Source organism: Bidens hawaiensis, unplaced genomic scaffold (genome assembly GCF_021521415.1).
Source record: "Bidens hawaiensis isolate Kalapana, Puna unplaced genomic scaffold, B.hawaiensis_p1.1 tig00008374_1, whole genome shotgun sequence".
NCBI classification, from domain to species: Eukaryota; Viridiplantae; Streptophyta; class Magnoliopsida; order Asterales; family Asteraceae; genus Bidens; species Bidens hawaiensis.
Window position 1 is genome coordinate 339160 of NW_027491592.1, and position 17926 is coordinate 357085.

Consider the following 17926-nt stretch of genomic DNA (forward strand, 5'->3'; position numbering starts at 1 on the left):
CATACAAAGCAAATTTAAATTTTAAACAAATTAAAAAATGTATAAAAAAATTACAAATTCAAAACCGGGTATTAATACCCAGTCGTACCCGATTACAATACCCGAACCCGATCATACCTTACCCTGGTATATAGGGTTGAGTTTTTCTCCTCAATACCCTACCCGAACCCTACCCGATTTATCTCAATACCCGATTTTCCAATACCCGATCATACCCGAAACCGGTTCCATACCCAAACCCGGGTATTAGAAAAAACCCGATTTATGCACCTTTAGTAATGACCACTAACAAATCATAGATGTCTTAATGGGCCATATTGGACCTTGATAGAATTTGTGGGCCATGATGAGTGTTATTATGTCATATTTTGTTTTAATGGATTGTAGAGTCATGTTAAAAATAATAAAAAATAACATGACATGTATGTCTTAATGGCCATAGTGTATCATCGTCATCATCCTTGGACATAAGGCACATAACACTCAGCCATTGAAACACAAGCTCATTGGTGCATGTACCCTTGTCTTTCGGTTATCAACGCCACCACATGATGGCTGATTAACCTTGTTATTTTCACGAAATTAGTAAAATAACGTCAAAATTAGTGCAATTTCACTTTTGCCCACCTGAGGGCCCACACATACATAAATTATATGCATGCACTGCAAGTAGGGCATATTAATGGCCATATTAGACCTTGATAAGTCTTAATTGACCATGAAGGATGTCATATTGCATTTTAAAGGGTCATATTAGGTTGTAATGTATCATATAAGATGTAACGAGTAATAACATGTAGTATATGTCTTAATGGGCCGTATTGGGCCTTGAAAGAACTCAATGGGCCATTATTGTCCTTGATAAATCGTAGTGGACCATTATGAGTTTTGTTATGCCATATTGAGTTTCAATGAGTTGTGGTGAGTTGTATTAGATGTAATGTACAATAACATACATACATACATATATATATATATATATAAAGTGTCTGGTTCAATGGTCGATCCTGTTCTGAAAACAAGTTTTTAAATGGTGGGTCTAGTTAGTTCTTGGAGATTTTATTAAGTATATTAGTAACTTATCTTTGTTATAATTTTTTTTATTATTATTTGACTTTAAGATAGTGCGCTATGGATTTTTGCTACCGAGTTATGAAGATAGTTTTACATTATCGTTTCTTGATTTTTATACGAATTTATTTAATTATTTTTAAATCTTTAATTTCTCGATGTAGCTACGGATTTGCTACATATTTCATTGAATTCTTTTGTAACTTTATTTATTGATTTTTGCTACCAATTTTGCAACGAATATAATTAAAACTTTTCTCTCACTATTTTTATTTACTCAGGTTATCAGTTTGCTACGAATTTACTAAACTTTTCAAGAAAATATATTTTTTTAATGGATTTGCTACGACTTTTGCTACCAATTTTATGAAGTTGTTTTTATTATTCTTATATTCTCAAGTTTGCTACGGATTTTGCTACCGATTTTATGAAGTTTTTTTTATTATTTTTATTTTTTCAAATTTGTTACGGATTTTGCTATAGATTTTATGATGCCATTTTTAATATTTTTATTTTCTCAAGTATGCTACGAATTTAGCTACGGACTTTCATTTGCAACGGAATATGCGTAGCTAAATCATAGCAAAATGTGGGCCTAGCTAATCCGTAGCTACTTCGTAGCAAAATTTGCAACCAACTTTTTCCATAGCAAAAAATCCGTACCTAATACCTGGTTGTGTAGTAGTGAATCCCTGATTAATCCGTCAGTACTACCGGATTGGAAGTATTAAGATTCCTTTTAAACTTTTCAAGCGAATGCTGGTGTGGAGCAATTGCCAATGGAGTCGGTAATCCCTCGGTTCCATATGCTATGTATGGCAATCCGATTAAAGGCCCGCCATTTCAGCATCGTTTATTTTAAGTTTCTAAAAATGGCAACCGTGTTATATTTCAAATATAATCGATCATCATTTGGAACTGGCTCGCAGAATTGCATGATGGGGCGAAGGTTATGAAGGACCTGAAGTGTCCCCGATCACCCCATTTTTTCGCTTAGAAGTGTAAATTTTTGAGGTTTCGTTCTAAAATTTTTACAGGTATTGAGTCCGAACACCTCTAAATTATTTTTCCACAACTTCAGTCACCCTTTAATTAAACCAAGCTTTACCACTGATCATCACATTCTTAGTTATAAGTCCATAATTCAATTATGAACAATCAACAAGCCTCTCCTTTTGGAGTGTCATTTTAGTATTTATATATTAGGAATGGATTGAGTTCATATCTAATAACCGGATACTATATCAAACCCGGATCCATTCCTGACCACATCCTTTGATTCCAACAAACTTCAACCACCGATTCAACTCAAAAAAATCAACCACCAAACCTAAATTACCAAACTACCCCTCACCTGCCACGTAATCATTACTTATGGATGAACCTTGCACGTGGCCCAGTAACAAAAAAGTACCCCCTAACACTTGACCAATAACAATCAACATTTGGATATTGCAATATTGCATTATATCACTCCTCCATATTACATAGTATCATACATTCATAATTCATACTCATCATTCATTCATCCATCAACTAAATCATCTACTTCCAGATTATTCATACTTGAATTCATCTGGAATTAATAATGGCTTCTAATTCATTAATGAGCTGTGGTATTGCGGCTGTGTGCCGCCCTGCAGTCTTCTCTTCATCCAAGTCTAGATTCGCAACTGCGGTCCCACTTTCAGGTGTTGCAACCAATGGTTCTCGGGTTTCGATGACCGCTGATTGGATGCCTGGTCAACCGAGGCCACCGTACCTCGATGGATCCGCACCTGGGTATGTACTAATAAGTATTACCTATATATATATATATATATATTAACCTCTAGTACCTATAATATAGGTGGGTTGCGTCAATTGTTGACACGACCAGAACTCGTCACAAAAAGAAAAAAAAGGGTTTTGGGTCGACTTTCACAACCCGTTCAGGTTGACTAATACGACTTGTTTAAATTTTAAACAGGTCCGGTTTTGGTTGAACTGTGAACCTATTTAAGTATTTAAAATAACTTTTAAATTTTTATTTTTATTTTTATTTACGTTTTTTCCGTTTTCCAATTTTCTGAAGATAATCTAATTAGTAATTACAATTTGCAATTCATTTTCAAGAATTTAAATAATTTTGAAAATAAATATTCATATCCCTCATTTACTCTACTGACTCTAATTAAATTATATCAATTTTGTTTTTTGTTCTTTGTTATTGTTTTTTTTTTATTTAAGTTCGGGTTGAATCGAATTTATGCGTGTGCGGGTTATGGCCGAAATATTTGACACGTATAATAATATGGGTGGGGTTTGGGTTGCCATTTCAACCTTCCAACTCCACCCGACACGATTGACACCCTCAGTTCAAACATAATGTTTATATTTTTTATGTTTCAGGGATTTCGGGTTCGACCCACTTCGTCTTGGTGAAGTTCCGGAGAATCTTGAGAGGTTTAAAGAGTCTGAGCTCATTCACTGCAGATGGGCTATGCTTGCAGTCGTAAGTTTTTTGAATTGGAACACATTTAAAATTGTGTAAATCGAAAAGACATGTGTAACTCGTTTATCTAAACATGTAGAATGGATTGGTGGGTAATAATCAAGCTGTAAGCTTGTTGATATGGTTGATAAATCGTGAAAAATGCGTTAAATATATAGGTTAGCAAGCCTACCTGTTTAAATAAACAGGCTAGCGAGTTCATTAATTTAAGCGGGTTCAATAGGTCAACTCAAACGCGACTTGCTTATTAAAAGCGTTGGAAATAACAAACCAAAGCCTGATTATTTTAGTATAGTGTTAGTGTTGGAAATTGGACATTAAACATACCTTAACTATAAACATCACAATTAACCAAAAAACATATTTGAGGACTAATAGTTGTAAAATTTGCAGCCAGGGATTTTGATACCGGAAGCCTTGGGGTTGGGCAATTGGGTAAAAGCACAAGAATGGGCGGCTCTCCCCGGAGGACAAGCTACATACCTAGGAAACCCTGTTCCTTGGGGCACTTTACCCACCATTTTGGCGATAGAGTTCCTCTCCATTGCCTTCGTAGAGCACCAAAGGAGCATGGAAAAAGACCCCGAGAAGAAGAAATACCCTGGTGGCGCTTTCGACCCATTGGGCTACTCAAAAGACCCGAAGGCGTTTGCAGAGTACAAGGTCAAAGAGATCAAAAACGGTATAAATTTATAGCAACACATACACTTTGTGACGTAGATTAACATGTTTACATATGTATGATTGTGTTTGTTTGTGGGATTGCGTTATGTAATGCAGGACGTCTTGCTTTGTTGGCATTTGTGGGATTCGTTGTGCAACAAACGGCTTACCCTGGTACCGGACCCTTGGAGAACTTGGCAACTCACTTGGCTGACCCATGGCACAACAACATTGGAGATGTCATCATTCCTAAAGGAATTTTCCCAAACTAGAAATACACTTTCGGTCTCATCTTTCATATGTAAAATCCATATATATAAACCGTTGTATCTTGTAATGAAATGAACTTATATTAGTGTTGAATTGGTGTTGTGAGTTTGGAATTTCATTTTATGTTTTTGTCAAGGATTGCATTAAAAAATCTACGATTTTTATAGAACAGGAATGTTATATTTAAACTAGTTTCATTATTAGGGACAAATTATCACAATGACTTACACCATAAGCTTCAACAGTTCTAGTGTATACTCGTTTGAGTATGTACGTGAAAAATGCCTAAAACCATTTGAATTGCAATTGATACCAAAAGTGATATTAATGTGGAAGGCGTAACTCTGATGACTGCATTTGATCCACCAGCATGGTTAGCATATTCATGACCAATAAGGCAGTATTGCCTGGTGCATACTTGTCAAATTAATATCTCACTATTCATGAGTTTTCAGTTATGATTAATCTCTCTTTGCTAATTAGTGTTACTTGTATGAACTATAACAATCAATCTAATCATAAATGTTTTGTAATCAAATAATTTTACACACCAACCACTAATTCTTCTTGGTTTGACACCATATTTACCTGAACTAAATGACACAAAAATCCTAGCCCTCGTTGCGATTTCGAGGGTTTTAGCCACACATGCTTAGTAAAAACCTTGATATAATGGGATTTCCGCTAGAAACCATGATGAATTTGATGTTATCAGGCCTAGAAATATATCGTTTCTATCGAGCATACAATAGTGTTATCGTGCGTTCATCAACAGAAGGAAGAGATTCAAATTTTGGGCAGCTTTCATCATCATAAAAAGCAGGTTGTTTAGGTTCAGGCAATGCTCCATCACTAACCAGCATCAGAACCACTGATAACATAGCGGGCCTATCTTCTGCGTGATTTTGCACACATAACAGTCCAACATGTATTGATCTTAGTACTTCAGAGATGGTACATGAGGTCCGTAAAGGTGCACTCACAAGTTCAGTGGACCTTCCTTCTTTATAGAGTCTCCATGCCTACATCAATCCACGACATATGTTTAGTACATGCTAATAGGTTGATGTTTCAAAATAGCACCGTGTCTTCCGGTCGCATTTTTTATATAGTCTTACATGTCCAAGAAGGTTATCTCCATGGTTTTCATGAGAGAATTCTCTGTTTTTCTTCCCACTCACTATCTCTAGGAGAAGAACACCAAAACTATACACATTCGACTTTGTAGAGAAACGTCCATGTACTGCATACTCAGGAGAAATGTAACCACTATAACATATTCAATAACAAATTAGCATACAGATTAGGTTAAATATATACGTCTCATCTTCTTGTTTTGGCGGAAAAAGTTTACAACCAAGGATTCTTACTATGTTCCGACCACTTTCTTTGTCTTTGCACTGGTATCAGGTCCTACAAACTTTCTAGCAAGGCCAAAGTCGGATATTTTTGGATTCATGTCACTGTCCAATAAAATATTCCCTGCCTTGATATCTCTGTGTATAATTTGAAGACGGGAATCTTGATGCAGATATAGAATACCTCGAGCTATCCCATGAATAATCTGGAAACGCTTAGGCCAATGAAGAATCAAACTTCTTACTTCGTCTGCTAAAACTTGACAAATATTACATAAAGTTTGGAAGTAAGATATATACTATAGAGATAGACAGGGAGACAACCAAATAGAAACGAGTCCAAGCTTTTATTAGACATGTACTCATAAATCAGAATCATTTCAATTCCGTGGATGCAATATCCAAGAAGCTTCACAAGATTTCGATGTTGAAGTTTTGCAATACAAATGACTTCATTCTTGAACTCCTCAAGACCTTGTAAAGATGTTTCTGATAACCGTTTCACTGCTACTTCTTTTCCGTCATCCAAGACACCCTAAAAGGATTGAAATTGAGTGTTTATGTTAACTTATAAATATGTACTTTTTATATCTTTTTATTCTTATTCTAATAGGCGTTGCATTGTATCTACAGATTACCTTGTAAACAGGCCCAAAGCCACCTTCGCCGATCTTGTTGGAGACATTGAAATTACCTGTGGCCCTGGCTACTTCACTTAGACTAAAAAATGGTAAATCATCAAGATGTTCCCAGTTTCCTACAAAAAGACACATTCGTTTGCTCCTGCTTACATGATTTTTCTTTAGCATGTTGTTTCATTTTTAGAAGCAAAAGAATGACTTACCTTTCTTTTTCATGACATGCCTTTTCTTTTTCGTCATTGAGGCATATGCCACTACAAAGAGTAGCACAACTGATGACGTTAAAATCACCAATATAAGTATTCCTTTGGGTTTCTTGAAATCCGACTCCGTATAATCTTTCATCAAGAAACATCAGAATGATAGTCAAAGTCAAGCATATTATAGAAGTGTGGGCTATAGTTAAAAGAAACATAGTTACCTACTAACTCAAAGGCAGCCATTCTTATATAAATTCCATGATCATCATCATACTTTCTGGTATCCCTTAGCTCACCAAACCATATCAAGCATCCGCTTCCGCCATTTCTGAGATCTAAATTTGCATAAGCTGTACAAGAGCAATTCTTTTCGCAAGTGATTTCACATTCTCCGAGTGTCATACTGTGATTATACCATGATGACCGTGTGTCTAGAAGTTTTACACCCGAGATTTTTCTAAAGCCAATCCCACTCTCACATTTTAAAGGCCTTTTTCTTTGACAACCACTTGACCAATCAGAAGCATTCCATTCTTCTGGATTTCTTGGTTCAAAACCTTGCATACAAGTACACGGCGGATGCTTGTCAATGTTACAGATTCCATAAGGACCGCAGAGTTCATAACGATCACAAACATCTACTTTAAGATCTCCATACACAATCCAGTCTTGGATTCGCTCAATCCATTGCAAAATCTGTGTCTTACCATCATATGTCAAAACGGCCCTTTGAAAAACAGAACTTTTAAGTTCAAATATGTAGTGTATTTCCTTGTCATTAAAAATAAAGTCGCAGAAGTGAAGTGGATTTTCTTTATCAATAGGAAAACCACTATACCCGATACCATTCCACGGTCCAAATCTTGATACTATTACTTCACCTTGCCACCCAAAAACTTGTGGATATCCATTCGTGTCAACCCTATCACTATACAGACCTATAGAAGGATCATCAGGACTCTTCCAAGATGTCATGAACCACTCTAAACCTGTTACCAAATCCTTCCCGATTTTCATTCCTGCTAGCATCGTGTCACCGGGATAATCAAAACTTTGCCAGATCACCGATTGGCTGGCGCTTTTTTTATTTTTATCCCATACAACAAGATTTCCAGTATCTAGAAGCTGTACAAACACCACCCGATTATTACCCCGCCCACGTACTGTTGAATTGGATGACCAGACCACAGTATTATTGTCCCCACTGAAAATCACCAGGTTTCCATTGCTACTGACTTTGAACATGCCTGATGTTTCGGTAATTGGTGTTTCCCTGTTAGCAACCCAAACGACAGTACGTTTTGATATCGCCTTATACCATATCCCCAAGAATCGGTTCTTGGAGTCCCCTGGAGTAAAAAAACCCAATTCAAAAATCTTCCCTTCAGAAACAACGGTTTCACCATCTTTGATTGATTGGTTTGCATAGACCGTATCCGGTACCGCACAATTTGATTGCACTAGGATAAAAGCACTAAAGAATAATACGTGTCTGGAAAAACCCTTCATTGAGAATCCAGACCATATATCTTATTTGCACTCTTATTGTATTAGAAGGGTGAAATCACCTTCAAGTTGTAATATTTCAGATGGTTCTAATTTCTGCGTTCAAGCAAAAATACAATTTGGCATTTAATCATTGACATTTAAGTTTGAATGTCGCTTGGAAGTTGTTAAAAGATAAATATAGGCACGGAGAACTAGTTACTGATAAGAAATAGTAAAGTCAAAGTTTCACATCTGGAATAATCTTGTAAATAGATAGAAGAATTCCATGCACAATGCCTTTGAAAATTATTTCCCTAGCTATTCTAGTAAAATAACTTTAGACACTTACATCTTTTAGTTAATTCTCACAATGATTATAGTATACTAGTTTTTAATCCCCGTATTACGGGGGTGCTTTATATTGTTTGTTCTAATATTTATTAATTTTTTGAATTTATATTTTTTTAATTGTATGAAAGTTAATAATATACTTATGGTTTGATAATAAATTGTTTCACAAATAAATGAGATGTTATAACCCGGTTTAAAAGCTATATAGTTTTGATGAGACTCAAGACCCGTTTATATTTTTTACTATAAAATTGGTTTTTTAATTTTAAATAATATTTATGAAAATTTAATAATATACGTATTGTTTGATGAAACCCAAGACCTGTTTATTTTTTTTACTATCAAATTGGTTTTTAATTTAAATAATATATATATATCTTTTTTTAAAATAAATCATATATTAATTTTTATTATATCCTATTTTATAGGATTTTTACATCAATAATTTGGTGAGAATAATTTTTAATTTAATGAGATTTTATAACCCGTTAAGGAAAATCTGGGTTTGGTAAGACCCATACCCATGAATTTGGGTCAAATGCATGAGAAGCCTCCATTTAAAAATCAAGCAAATCTGGTGACTCCAAAAATAGGGGAAACGACCACATCGCGACACGTAGGATTTTTATATCTTTGTTTATATATATTATAGATAGATATAATAGATCAATAATTATTCACTTTCCTTTTAAACTCTATTTATATTACATCTATACATTTATATAAAAATAAATATTAACATATTATTTTACTATATACTCCAAAATACTTTGTGAAATCTTAAAATCAACAACAAACTATGTTTCTTAAAGATTGAAAAAAATATAATTTCAAATGTTATCATTAACATATTGTACTATGTATACTGTAAAAGATTGTAAATAAAAACAAAACTCGAATACGCTTCATTTTACAAAGTAATTTTTTAATCATTAAATTATAAATATATGCTTAAACGGTGATCCATATTTTTGGGCAGCTTTCATCATCAGAAAAAGCAGGTTGTTTAGGTTCAGGCAATGCTCCATCACTAACCAGCATCAGAACCACTGACAACATAGCGGGTCTATCTTCTGCATGATATTGCGCACATAACAGTCCCACATGTATTGATCTTAGTACTTCTGAGATGGTACATGAGGTCAGTAAAGATGCACTCACAAGCTCAGTGGACCTTCCTTCTTTATAGAGTCTCCATGCTTACATCAATCCACGACATATATTTAGTACATGCTAAAAGGTTGATGTTTCAAAATTACACCGTGTCTTCCGGTCGCAGTTTTTTTTATCTAGTCTTACATGTACAAGAAGGTTATCTCCATGGTTTTCATGAGAGAATTCTCTGTTTTTCTTCCCACTCACTATCTCTAGCAGCAGGACATCAAAACTATACACATCCGACTTTGTAGAGAAACACCCATGTACTGCATAATCAGGAGAAATGTAACCACTACAACATAGTCAGTAACAAATTAATTAAATACAGATTAGGTTAATATATACGTCTCATCTTCCTGTTTTGGGGGAAAAAGTTTACAACCAAGGATTCTTACTATGTTCCGACCACTTACTTTGTCTTTGCACTGGTATCAGGTCCTACAAACTTTCTAGGAAGGCCAAAGTCGGATATTTTTGGATTCATGTCACCATCCAATAAAATATTACCTGCCTTGATATCTATATGTATAATGTGAAGGCGGGAATCTTGATGTAGATATAGAATACCTCGAGCTATCCCATGAATAATCTGAAAACGTGGCCAATGAAGCATCAAACTTCTTACTTCATCTGCTAAAGTTAGGTGACTAATATTACATAGAGTTTGTGAAGTAAGATATATACTATAGAGATAGACAGAGAGACAACCAAATAGAAATGAGTCCAAGCTTTTATTAGACATGTACTCATAAATCAGAATCATTTCATTTCCATGGATGCAGTATCCAAGAAGCTTCACAAGATTTCGATGTTGAAGTTTTGCAATACAAATGACTTCATTCTTGAACTCCTCAAGGCCTTGTAAAGATGTTTCTGATAACCGTTTCACAGCTACTTCTTGTCCGCCGTCCAAGACACCCTAAAAGGATTGAAATTGAGTGCTTATGATAACTTATAAATATGTGCTTTTCTATATCTTTTTAATCTTATTCTAATAGGCATTGCATTCTATCTACAAATTACCTTGTAAACAGGCCCAAAGCCACCTTCTCCGATCTTGTAAGAGTCGTTGAAATTACATGTGGCCCTAGCTACTTCACTTAGACTAAAAAATGGTAAATCATCAAGATGTTCCCAGTTTCCTACAAAAACATACGTTCGTTCGCTCCCGCTTACATGATTTTTCTTTAACATGTTTTTTTCATTTCTAGGTGCAAACGAATGACTTACCTTCTCTTTTCATGACACGCCTTTTCTTTTTCTTCATTGAGACATATGTCACTACAAATAGTAGCAGAACCGACAGCGTTAAAATCACCAATATATGTATTCCTTTGGGTTTCTTGAAATTCGACTCGGAGTCTGTATAATCTTTCATCAAAAAACAACAAGTATCAGAAGTTCAGAATATAGTCCAATTCCAGATAATAGAAGTTTGGCCTGTTCTAGATAAAAAAAACATATGTACCTGCTAACTCAAAGGCAGCCACTCTTATGTAAATGTCCTGATCATCATCATCATACACTTTAATATCCATTAGCTCACCAAGCCACATCAAACATCCACTTCCTCCATTTCTAATATCCAAATTTGCATAAGCGGTACAAGAGCAATCTTCTCTGCAAGACCGTTCACAATCTCCAAGAGTCATGCTTTGATTGTACCGTGAAAATCGTGTGTCTGGTAGTTTTAAACCTGAGATTTTCTTAAATCCATCCTCACTCCCACAATTCAAAGGTTTTTTGCTTTGACAACCACTTGACCAGTCAGAAGCATCCCATTGTTCCGGATTTCTTGGTTCAAAACCTTGCATACAAGCACAAGGTGGATGCTTGTTAATGTTACAGATTCCATAAGGACCGCAGAGTCCATAACGATCACAACTATCTACTAAATAATCTCCATACACAATCCAGTCTTGGATCCTCTCAATCCAGTGAAGAATTTGTGTCTTACCGTCAAATGTCAAAACGACCCTTTGAATAAATGAACTTTTAAGTTCATAACTAACATATATTTCATTCTCATTAATAACAAACTCGGCGAAGAAAATTGGATTTTCTTTATCAATAGGGAAGCCGCTATAGCCGATACCGTTCCAATGTCCTAATCTTGATATTATAGTTTGTCCTTTTCGCCCGAATAATTGTGGATATCCATTCGTGTCGGCTATATCACTGTACAGACCTATAGCAGGATCATCAGGACTCTTCCAAGACGTCATGAACACTCTAAACCCGTCACTAAATTCTTCCCGGTTTTCATTCCCGCTAGCACTGTGTCACCAGGATAATCAAAACTTTGCCAAATCAGATTTTGATTCACGCTGTTTTTATTTTTATCCCGCACCACAAGATTTCCAGTATCTAGAAGCCGCACCATCACCACCACCGGATTATTACTGCGCCCACGAACGGTTGAATTTGATGACCACTCGACAGTATTACCGCCACTAAGAATCAGCAGATTTCCATTGCTACCGACTTTGAACTTGCCTGATGTGTCGGTAATTGGCGTCTCCCTGTTAGCAACCCAAACGACAGTGCATTTCGATATGCTCTTGTACCATATCCCCAAGTATCGATTCTTCAATTTCCCGGGACTAGAAAACCCCAATTCAAACATCTTTCCCTCGGAAACAATGGGTTCACCATCTTTGATTAGCTGATTCGCGTAGATGGTATCTAGCGCGGCACTATTTGAAAGTAGTAAGATGAAAACGTTCATAAAGAAAGCTACAGTTCTTGAATGGTACTCTTCCATTAATGATTCAGAGCAATGATTAGAAGGCCGAAAATACTTTCGAGTTGTTGATACTTAATAGTTCAGATGGTTATAATTGACTTAATTATTTGTTAAACTGTATGGGAAATTTCGTATTTACTATTTGATGCAGCAGACAAATTCAACTTTGAATGCTGCTTTAAAGTCATTACTCGTTAATTATGTATTTAGAGAAGAAAATTGGAACAGATTTATCTTTATTAATCTGCTGGTCAAATGAAGATGGTAAAAGAAGCATGTAAGTCCCACTTTTTAATTAATATACGGAGTAATAGAATTACAACTGCACCAACTTTTGAAAATTATTTCCAAAGTATATTTTCGAAGTGTATACAGTATCACTATTGGAAACTATGCATTTTTTACCACATTTTTGGTCACAAAACGGTCGCAATTTCTCTGTTGTGATCATTTTGTGACCGAAAACGCGGTGGAAAAACGCTGGTCGCAGTTGCTCTATTGCCCATTTGCGATGCCATCACATTAGCGATCAAATTTCCGACAATACTGAGACCACCGTTGCGGTCACAAATAACCTACGTAGGTTGTTAATTCTACAAAGTGTTTTCAATCTATGGTACGAAGTTACCAGACGCATTACGTGTCAACAGGGGTGGATCTAGGGATGTCCACATGTGCTCAAGATACTTCTCAACTTTCATGGAAAAGTGCAAAATCAGTAAAATAAATTTCCTTTCTTCTTTGTTTTATGTACAACATCCATGAGCAAGTATTAGGATGACATGTGATATTTAGACACCAGTGTAGATATCTGTACAACATTTGCGACATGTACTACTCGTATAGGCCACTATTGCTATAAGTGGAATTTTACCGTGTACGTCTAATGTAGTCATTACATATATTAATTTTACGTTAAAAAAAGTCAACTATGAAATCAATGAACGTTGTCCAATAAGCCATACATAATACACACAAATCGTTTTTCTCTGCAAATATGTCGCGACAAACGTTATGCAAAAAGGAAATTTAAATAAGCAAATGGAAATAAGACATGAGTTTATATCAAACTAATGTGCAGAAGATGGTAAGGCGATGCTCTTCAAGAAATGAGCAAAGACGGTAAGAGCGAGCCTAGGGCGATCCATCGGAACCTCATGACCTGCCCCCTTTACTGTCAAATATGTCATCCCCTCGTAGACTTGGCTCCATCCACCAACCTGTAAAATGTTTTTAATCATAAATTTATTCCTGATTCATTGCCTTGATGGATTTAATTATAAAGCAAAATAAATAAATAAATAAATAATACAAAATAGACTTTAATTAACTTGAAATTTAGGTCCAATATATATATTTTCAAAAATAATTCTTAAAATAATTAATATAGAGATTGATCTACATCAAAATAAAAAGACAAATAACAAGTTGCGTCGTTAGTCCTTTTAAAAATTACCAAAAACTTCCGGATGAAAAAGTTTATAGTTAGTTTCTAATTATATTTTTATTAGTTTTGACCATTATTTTATCTTAAGTTGATATCTTTAATCTTGATTTCTTGGTGGGGCATCCATCATAAAAGCAAAAAAAATGTACTATAAAAAATTCAAATTTAAACTACACGTTGGTATTATTTGGAAATTAAGCCAAAAAAAAATACTTTAAACATGTTTGTATACCTTTTCCTTGTCATACCAGGCATGCCAGTCATCTAAAGTTTTCAATGTCAATGCTTTGATAGAGTAACGAGTACCCGTCAATGGCAGTACGGCATCAGTGTCACCACTGTTTCATTCCCATTGTTTCGAAACATCAGAAAAATTAGATCAAATATTAGCATTTGTATATGAATAACCCAAACTTCTATTTTGTCTTCATTACTTCAGTTTTTCATCATTGTAACAATAAAACACAAATACAAAAGGCGACATTTGTGACCAAAACATGTGAATTAAAAACAATCTAAAAAGTAACGACTAGTTTACGACCAAATTCGTAACGATCGTTAGCAACGGCCTAGATCTAGTTGCAAAATCATAACGGTTGCAAAGAACATAATAAAAATAACTGGTTGCAATAAAATTATAGATACCAGAGGCAAAATATTAAGATAAAATAATTTAAAGTTAATATAAATTATTTAGTCACAAAATATGAATAATTTTTTTTTAATTGGATGAATAAAATAAATTAAAAATCAAAATAAATGCAGTTGTGGTTACCTAAATATAATAACAAAATAAATTAAAACTCAAAAGGCGACAGTTGTGACCAAAACATGTTAAAACAGCCGAAAAGGTAATGATTAGTTTGCGACCAAATTCATAACAATCATTAGCTAGCGACTAGATCTAGTCGCAAAATCATAACGGTTGCAAAGAATTAATATAATAACAATAACTGTTTGAAATAAAATTATAGATTGCAAAGAATCAACATAATAAGAATAACTGTTTGAAATAATTTTATAGATACCAGAGGCAAAATATAATTTTTTTAGTCACAAAATTGTCGCAAAATATGAAAAAAAAATATCTTTTTTTGAATGGATGAATAAAACAAGCTAAAAATCAAAATAAATGCAGTTGTGGTTACCTAAATACCCATATGCGAATGCCGGCCTTGATGAGTTCCTTGAAAATTGGAAGCATTGTTCGTGGCGAATCCGTCCAACTTCCCCGAACAATGTCACTGTTAAATGTAAGTTTATTGATAAACGATTAAACTATATATCTTGAATACCAAAGGGTCTTTAGCCTAATGGTATTAAAAAGACCGTTATCTTTCTAAAAGGTGAGAATTTAAACTCCGTGGTTAAAAAAGAAAAAGTTATTTGTCTTGAATATCACGTACCTGCATGTGATCCAAGGATAAGGCAATCGTGTAACATTAGCATGAAAAGCCTTTTGTACATCTGGCCTGTTCATATACATTTTGGTATACTTTATAATGCAATTATTGTTGCCTCTAAACATCCATGGCTAAAACCAAAAGAATAATTAATTAAAACTAAATCAGTAACAATATAAAAGAACTTAATTAATTAAACTGGTAACTTGTATTGCAAGTAAGTGTTACCAAAGATAGGGTGGTGCCTAATTCATGACAAGGGGGATCATAAATGCCATAGAAGTTGATGTCACCGAATTCAGAATAAGCACGTAGCAAATATTTGTAACAATCTCCACTTGGGAACAAGAACGAGTCGTAGGGGCATGACTCGTTTAGTATTTGGTATGTGGTGTCTGATATTAAGCCGTGGTTCCACCAGAACTCGAATGTCCCAATGTTGTCGTAGTAATCGTCAAGTAATGGGTTCCCCAACTGATATAAGAATTAATGTTTCGAAATTAAATTCTGAATAGTTGAAAAAGAAAAATAAAAAATAAATAGATAAGGTTGTTCTTTAGTAAAGCATGGATGGCTTGATTACACACTTAGAAATAAGAAAAATATGTGCATTTGTGTTGATATATGTTAGTATAGTTAGCGTAAATGCTAGTGTAGTTAGCGCATATGTTTGTCTATAGATACTTGCTTGTAATCACTTTTAGAACTTGAATGAGAATCATGATTAGAATTTTATGATAGCAAAACATCTGGCTCGATCCGCTTCCCCATCATCTTCGATTCATCATACAAGCAAAAAAGCGGTTGCTAAGGCTGTGCGTACGTAGTGGGGAAAATCTTTTGGCGAATTGTGGGCGACAGGGGCTACACCCCCCCCCCCCCCCCGAAATGAGGGGGGGCAACCTTTTGTCCGGCGAAATGTTTGTGTAAATAATAATTATTATTGTTATATATGTTTTATGTGTGGTGTGTATATATATGTATGTGTATATATATATATATAGGGTATGGTTAATGTAAAAAACAATATTTTTGTGAGAAGAATAAGAATAGATCTAGACCATTGGATTTATGATCTAGTGGTTGAGATTGATAGTTTCTAAATAATTGTATGTTTCATATTTAGATGGTTTGTTTTATTTTAAAGTTTTTCTCACACTTCTCACAAAACACTTGTTTTTTTATTTGAACTCTTTTCTATATATATATATATATATAAATATATATATATATATATATATATATATATTAGCCTACAACACCATTACACCCCAAAAACAAATTTCTACTCTTTGCTGATTGGGTGCCACATATCGCAATTCGTCTAATTTGTAGCCCCTCCATTACGCATAGCCTAATAATATAGTGACTTATTTGCAACTGATTTCAATTAACCAGTCGCAAAATTAGCTAATCAAACGTAAATATAAAAACTCACACTTAATTATTGGTTGCAAATCGATCTAAAAAATTGAGGGGAAAAAACAGTAACAAAAATAAAAAATAGATTTTGGTCGCAAATTAATCAGTATAATAATTGAAAATAAAAGTTAATTCAATTTAAAGATAACTAATTGCCTACCAAGAAGCCTTTGAAGTTGATCTCAGGATTCTTGACACCTTTGTTTAATCTAACTATGATCTGAGATAATTGAGGAACATAGTGACCTGAAATTTAAATCAAGGTTAGTGACTTCATTTGAAATTTAGTCACAAAATAGCAAACACCAATGTAATAATATAAATTTGTGACACATACCTGCATAGCTTTCACCAGCAATATAAAATGGCCTATGTTTATATTGAGGAAACCTTAGAAGCCATTTAGTAAGAAATACATATGCATCTTTAGCTGAAAATGTCGTACGGTTTACACGAAATTTAATCATAGATCCATCACAAAATAACCATGCATTAATTTGTGTGTGGATATAGTTGTGTGTTGTGGTGTATATATAATATACTCATGATTAATATTTAAAAATAGAGGAAATTAAACCTGTTCTCTGATCGCCAGTGATTTGATCGAAAGAAGTATTTGTATACGAAAACCCGACCCCAGCCGGAGAATCAACAAAGAGCATGTTTGCCTCTGCTTTTAAACCACAATTATAAGGTTAGTACAAACTAAGAAGTGATTAAATGCATGTGTAATATACTATGGTTAGAAATATTGCCTTTGTTCCATGTATATGGATTTAGGGAAAGTGTTTTCCCATCAGGATTTACCCGAAAGGGTCCCACTTCCTCAAACGCTCCATAAGCTATCGATGAGCACCCTGGCCCACCGTTGAGCCAGAGCACAAGAGGTTTTGATGACGCGGGACCATTACTGGCCTCGATCAACCAATAGAAAAGGGCTCGTCCTAGCTTCTTATCGACGGTAACATATCCTGAATACTGATTAAATGTCACATTTGTGGGTTGCCCAGGCAAGTTACGAATCTTGTCATTGAGGCGTTGGTATCGATGTTGGCGACTAGCAGCCGCAGCGGTGGACCGGAGGAGGGTGATGAGGGCCAACACAAAAATAAATGAATAAGTTTGACCTTTCATAACTGCTCAAGTGCCTTGATCTTAACATATGTTTTGGGATTTTGTGAAGTTATATGATGAATGGAATATGCAATTAGAGT

General features: G+C 34.7%; 4 protein-coding genes and 1 pseudogene across 4 annotated transcripts; 1 reads left to right on the top strand and 4 right to left on the bottom strand.

The window, feature by feature from the left end:
- Positions 1-2593: 2593 nt before the first annotated feature.
- On the top strand, positions 2594-4616 carry LOC143637539 (chlorophyll a-b binding protein 6A, chloroplastic-like). The gene is made up of 4 exons (XM_077104907.1): positions 2594-2853; positions 3463-3565; positions 3959-4247; positions 4346-4616. Exons 1-4 carry the CDS (start codon positions 2660-2662, stop codon positions 4498-4500), a joined length of 741 nt encoding a protein of 246 aa, XP_076961022.1. The 5' UTR covers positions 2594-2659; the 3' UTR covers positions 4501-4616.
- Positions 4617-4990: 374 nt separating this feature from the next.
- LOC143637540 (G-type lectin S-receptor-like serine/threonine-protein kinase At4g27290) lies at positions 4991-8206 on the bottom strand. The gene is made up of 7 exons (XM_077104908.1): positions 6919-8206; positions 6701-6835; positions 6495-6613; positions 6181-6391; positions 5869-6106; positions 5617-5767; positions 4991-5520 (listed from the first exon to the last, which is right to left on the bottom strand). Exons 1-7 carry the CDS (start codon positions 8204-8206, stop codon positions 5233-5235), a joined length of 2430 nt encoding a protein of 809 aa, XP_076961023.1. The 3' UTR covers positions 4991-5232.
- A 1281-nt stretch (positions 8207-9487) lies between these two features.
- LOC143637576 (G-type lectin S-receptor-like serine/threonine-protein kinase SD1-1) lies at positions 9488-10961 on the bottom strand. Its single transcript, XM_077104936.1, has 6 exons — positions 10925-10961; positions 10718-10836; positions 10441-10613; positions 10108-10341; positions 9796-9986; positions 9488-9735 (listed from the first exon to the last, which is right to left on the bottom strand). The coding sequence occupies exons 1-6, from the start codon at positions 10959-10961 to the stop codon at positions 9488-9490; spliced, it is 1002 nt and encodes a 333-aa protein (XP_076961051.1).
- Positions 9660-12458, bottom strand: LOC143637577 (G-type lectin S-receptor-like serine/threonine-protein kinase At4g27290 pseudogene; annotated as a pseudogene).
- An 831-nt stretch (positions 12459-13289) lies between these two features.
- LOC143637541 (serine carboxypeptidase-like 27) lies at positions 13290-17926 on the bottom strand. The gene is made up of 9 exons (XM_077104909.1): positions 17468-17926; positions 17290-17382; positions 17050-17142; positions 16873-16958; positions 15519-15764; positions 15294-15421; positions 15036-15131; positions 14120-14225; positions 13290-13660 (listed from the first exon to the last, which is right to left on the bottom strand). Exons 1-9 carry the CDS (start codon positions 17844-17846, stop codon positions 13511-13513), a joined length of 1377 nt encoding a protein of 458 aa, XP_076961024.1. The 5' UTR covers positions 17847-17926; the 3' UTR covers positions 13290-13510.

Excerpts from the sequence above, each read along its gene's own strand:
- LOC143637541 (XM_077104909.1), bottom strand. The coding sequence starts at position 17,846 with ATGAAAGGTCAAACTTATTCATTTATTTTTGTGTTGGCCCTCATCACC. Across the intron at positions 17,383-17,467 it reads TCCATATACATGGAACAAAG|AGGCAAACATGCTCTTTGTT; the intron begins GCAATATTTCTA and ends GTTTAAAAGCAG. Across the intron at positions 15,132-15,293 it reads TATCCTTGGATCACATGCAG|TGACATTGTTCGGGGAAGTT; the intron begins GTACGTGATATT and ends TACATTTAACAG.
- LOC143637576 (XM_077104936.1), bottom strand. The coding sequence starts at position 10,961 with ATGAAGAAAAAGAAAAGGCGTGTCATGAAAAGAGAAG. Across the intron at positions 10,837-10,924 it reads GCGTGTCATGAAAAGAGAAG|GAAACTGGGAACATCTTGAT; the intron begins GTAAGTCATTCG and ends ATGTTTTTGTAG. Across the intron at positions 10,342-10,440 it reads GAAATGATTCTGATTTATGA|TCACCTAACTTTAGCAGATG; the intron begins GTACATGTCTAA and ends ATGTAATATTAG.
- LOC143637540 (XM_077104908.1), bottom strand. The coding sequence starts at position 8,206 with ATGAAGGGTTTTTCCAGACACGTATTATTCTTTAGTGCTTTTATCCTA. Across the intron at positions 6,614-6,700 it reads GCATGTCATGAAAAAGAAAG|GAAACTGGGAACATCTTGAT; the intron begins GTAAGTCATTCT and ends GTCTTTTTGTAG. Across the intron at positions 5,521-5,616 it reads GAGATAACCTTCTTGGACAT|GCATGGAGACTCTATAAAGA; the intron begins GTAAGACTATAT and ends GGATTGATGTAG.
- LOC143637539 (XM_077104907.1), top strand. The coding sequence starts at position 2,660 with ATGGCTTCTAATTCATTAATGAGCTGTGGTATTGCGGCTGTGTGCCGC. Across the intron at positions 3,566-3,958 it reads GATGGGCTATGCTTGCAGTC|CCAGGGATTTTGATACCGGA; the intron begins GTAAGTTTTTTG and ends TAAAATTTGCAG. Across the intron at positions 4,248-4,345 it reads GGTCAAAGAGATCAAAAACG|GACGTCTTGCTTTGTTGGCA; the intron begins GTATAAATTTAT and ends TATGTAATGCAG.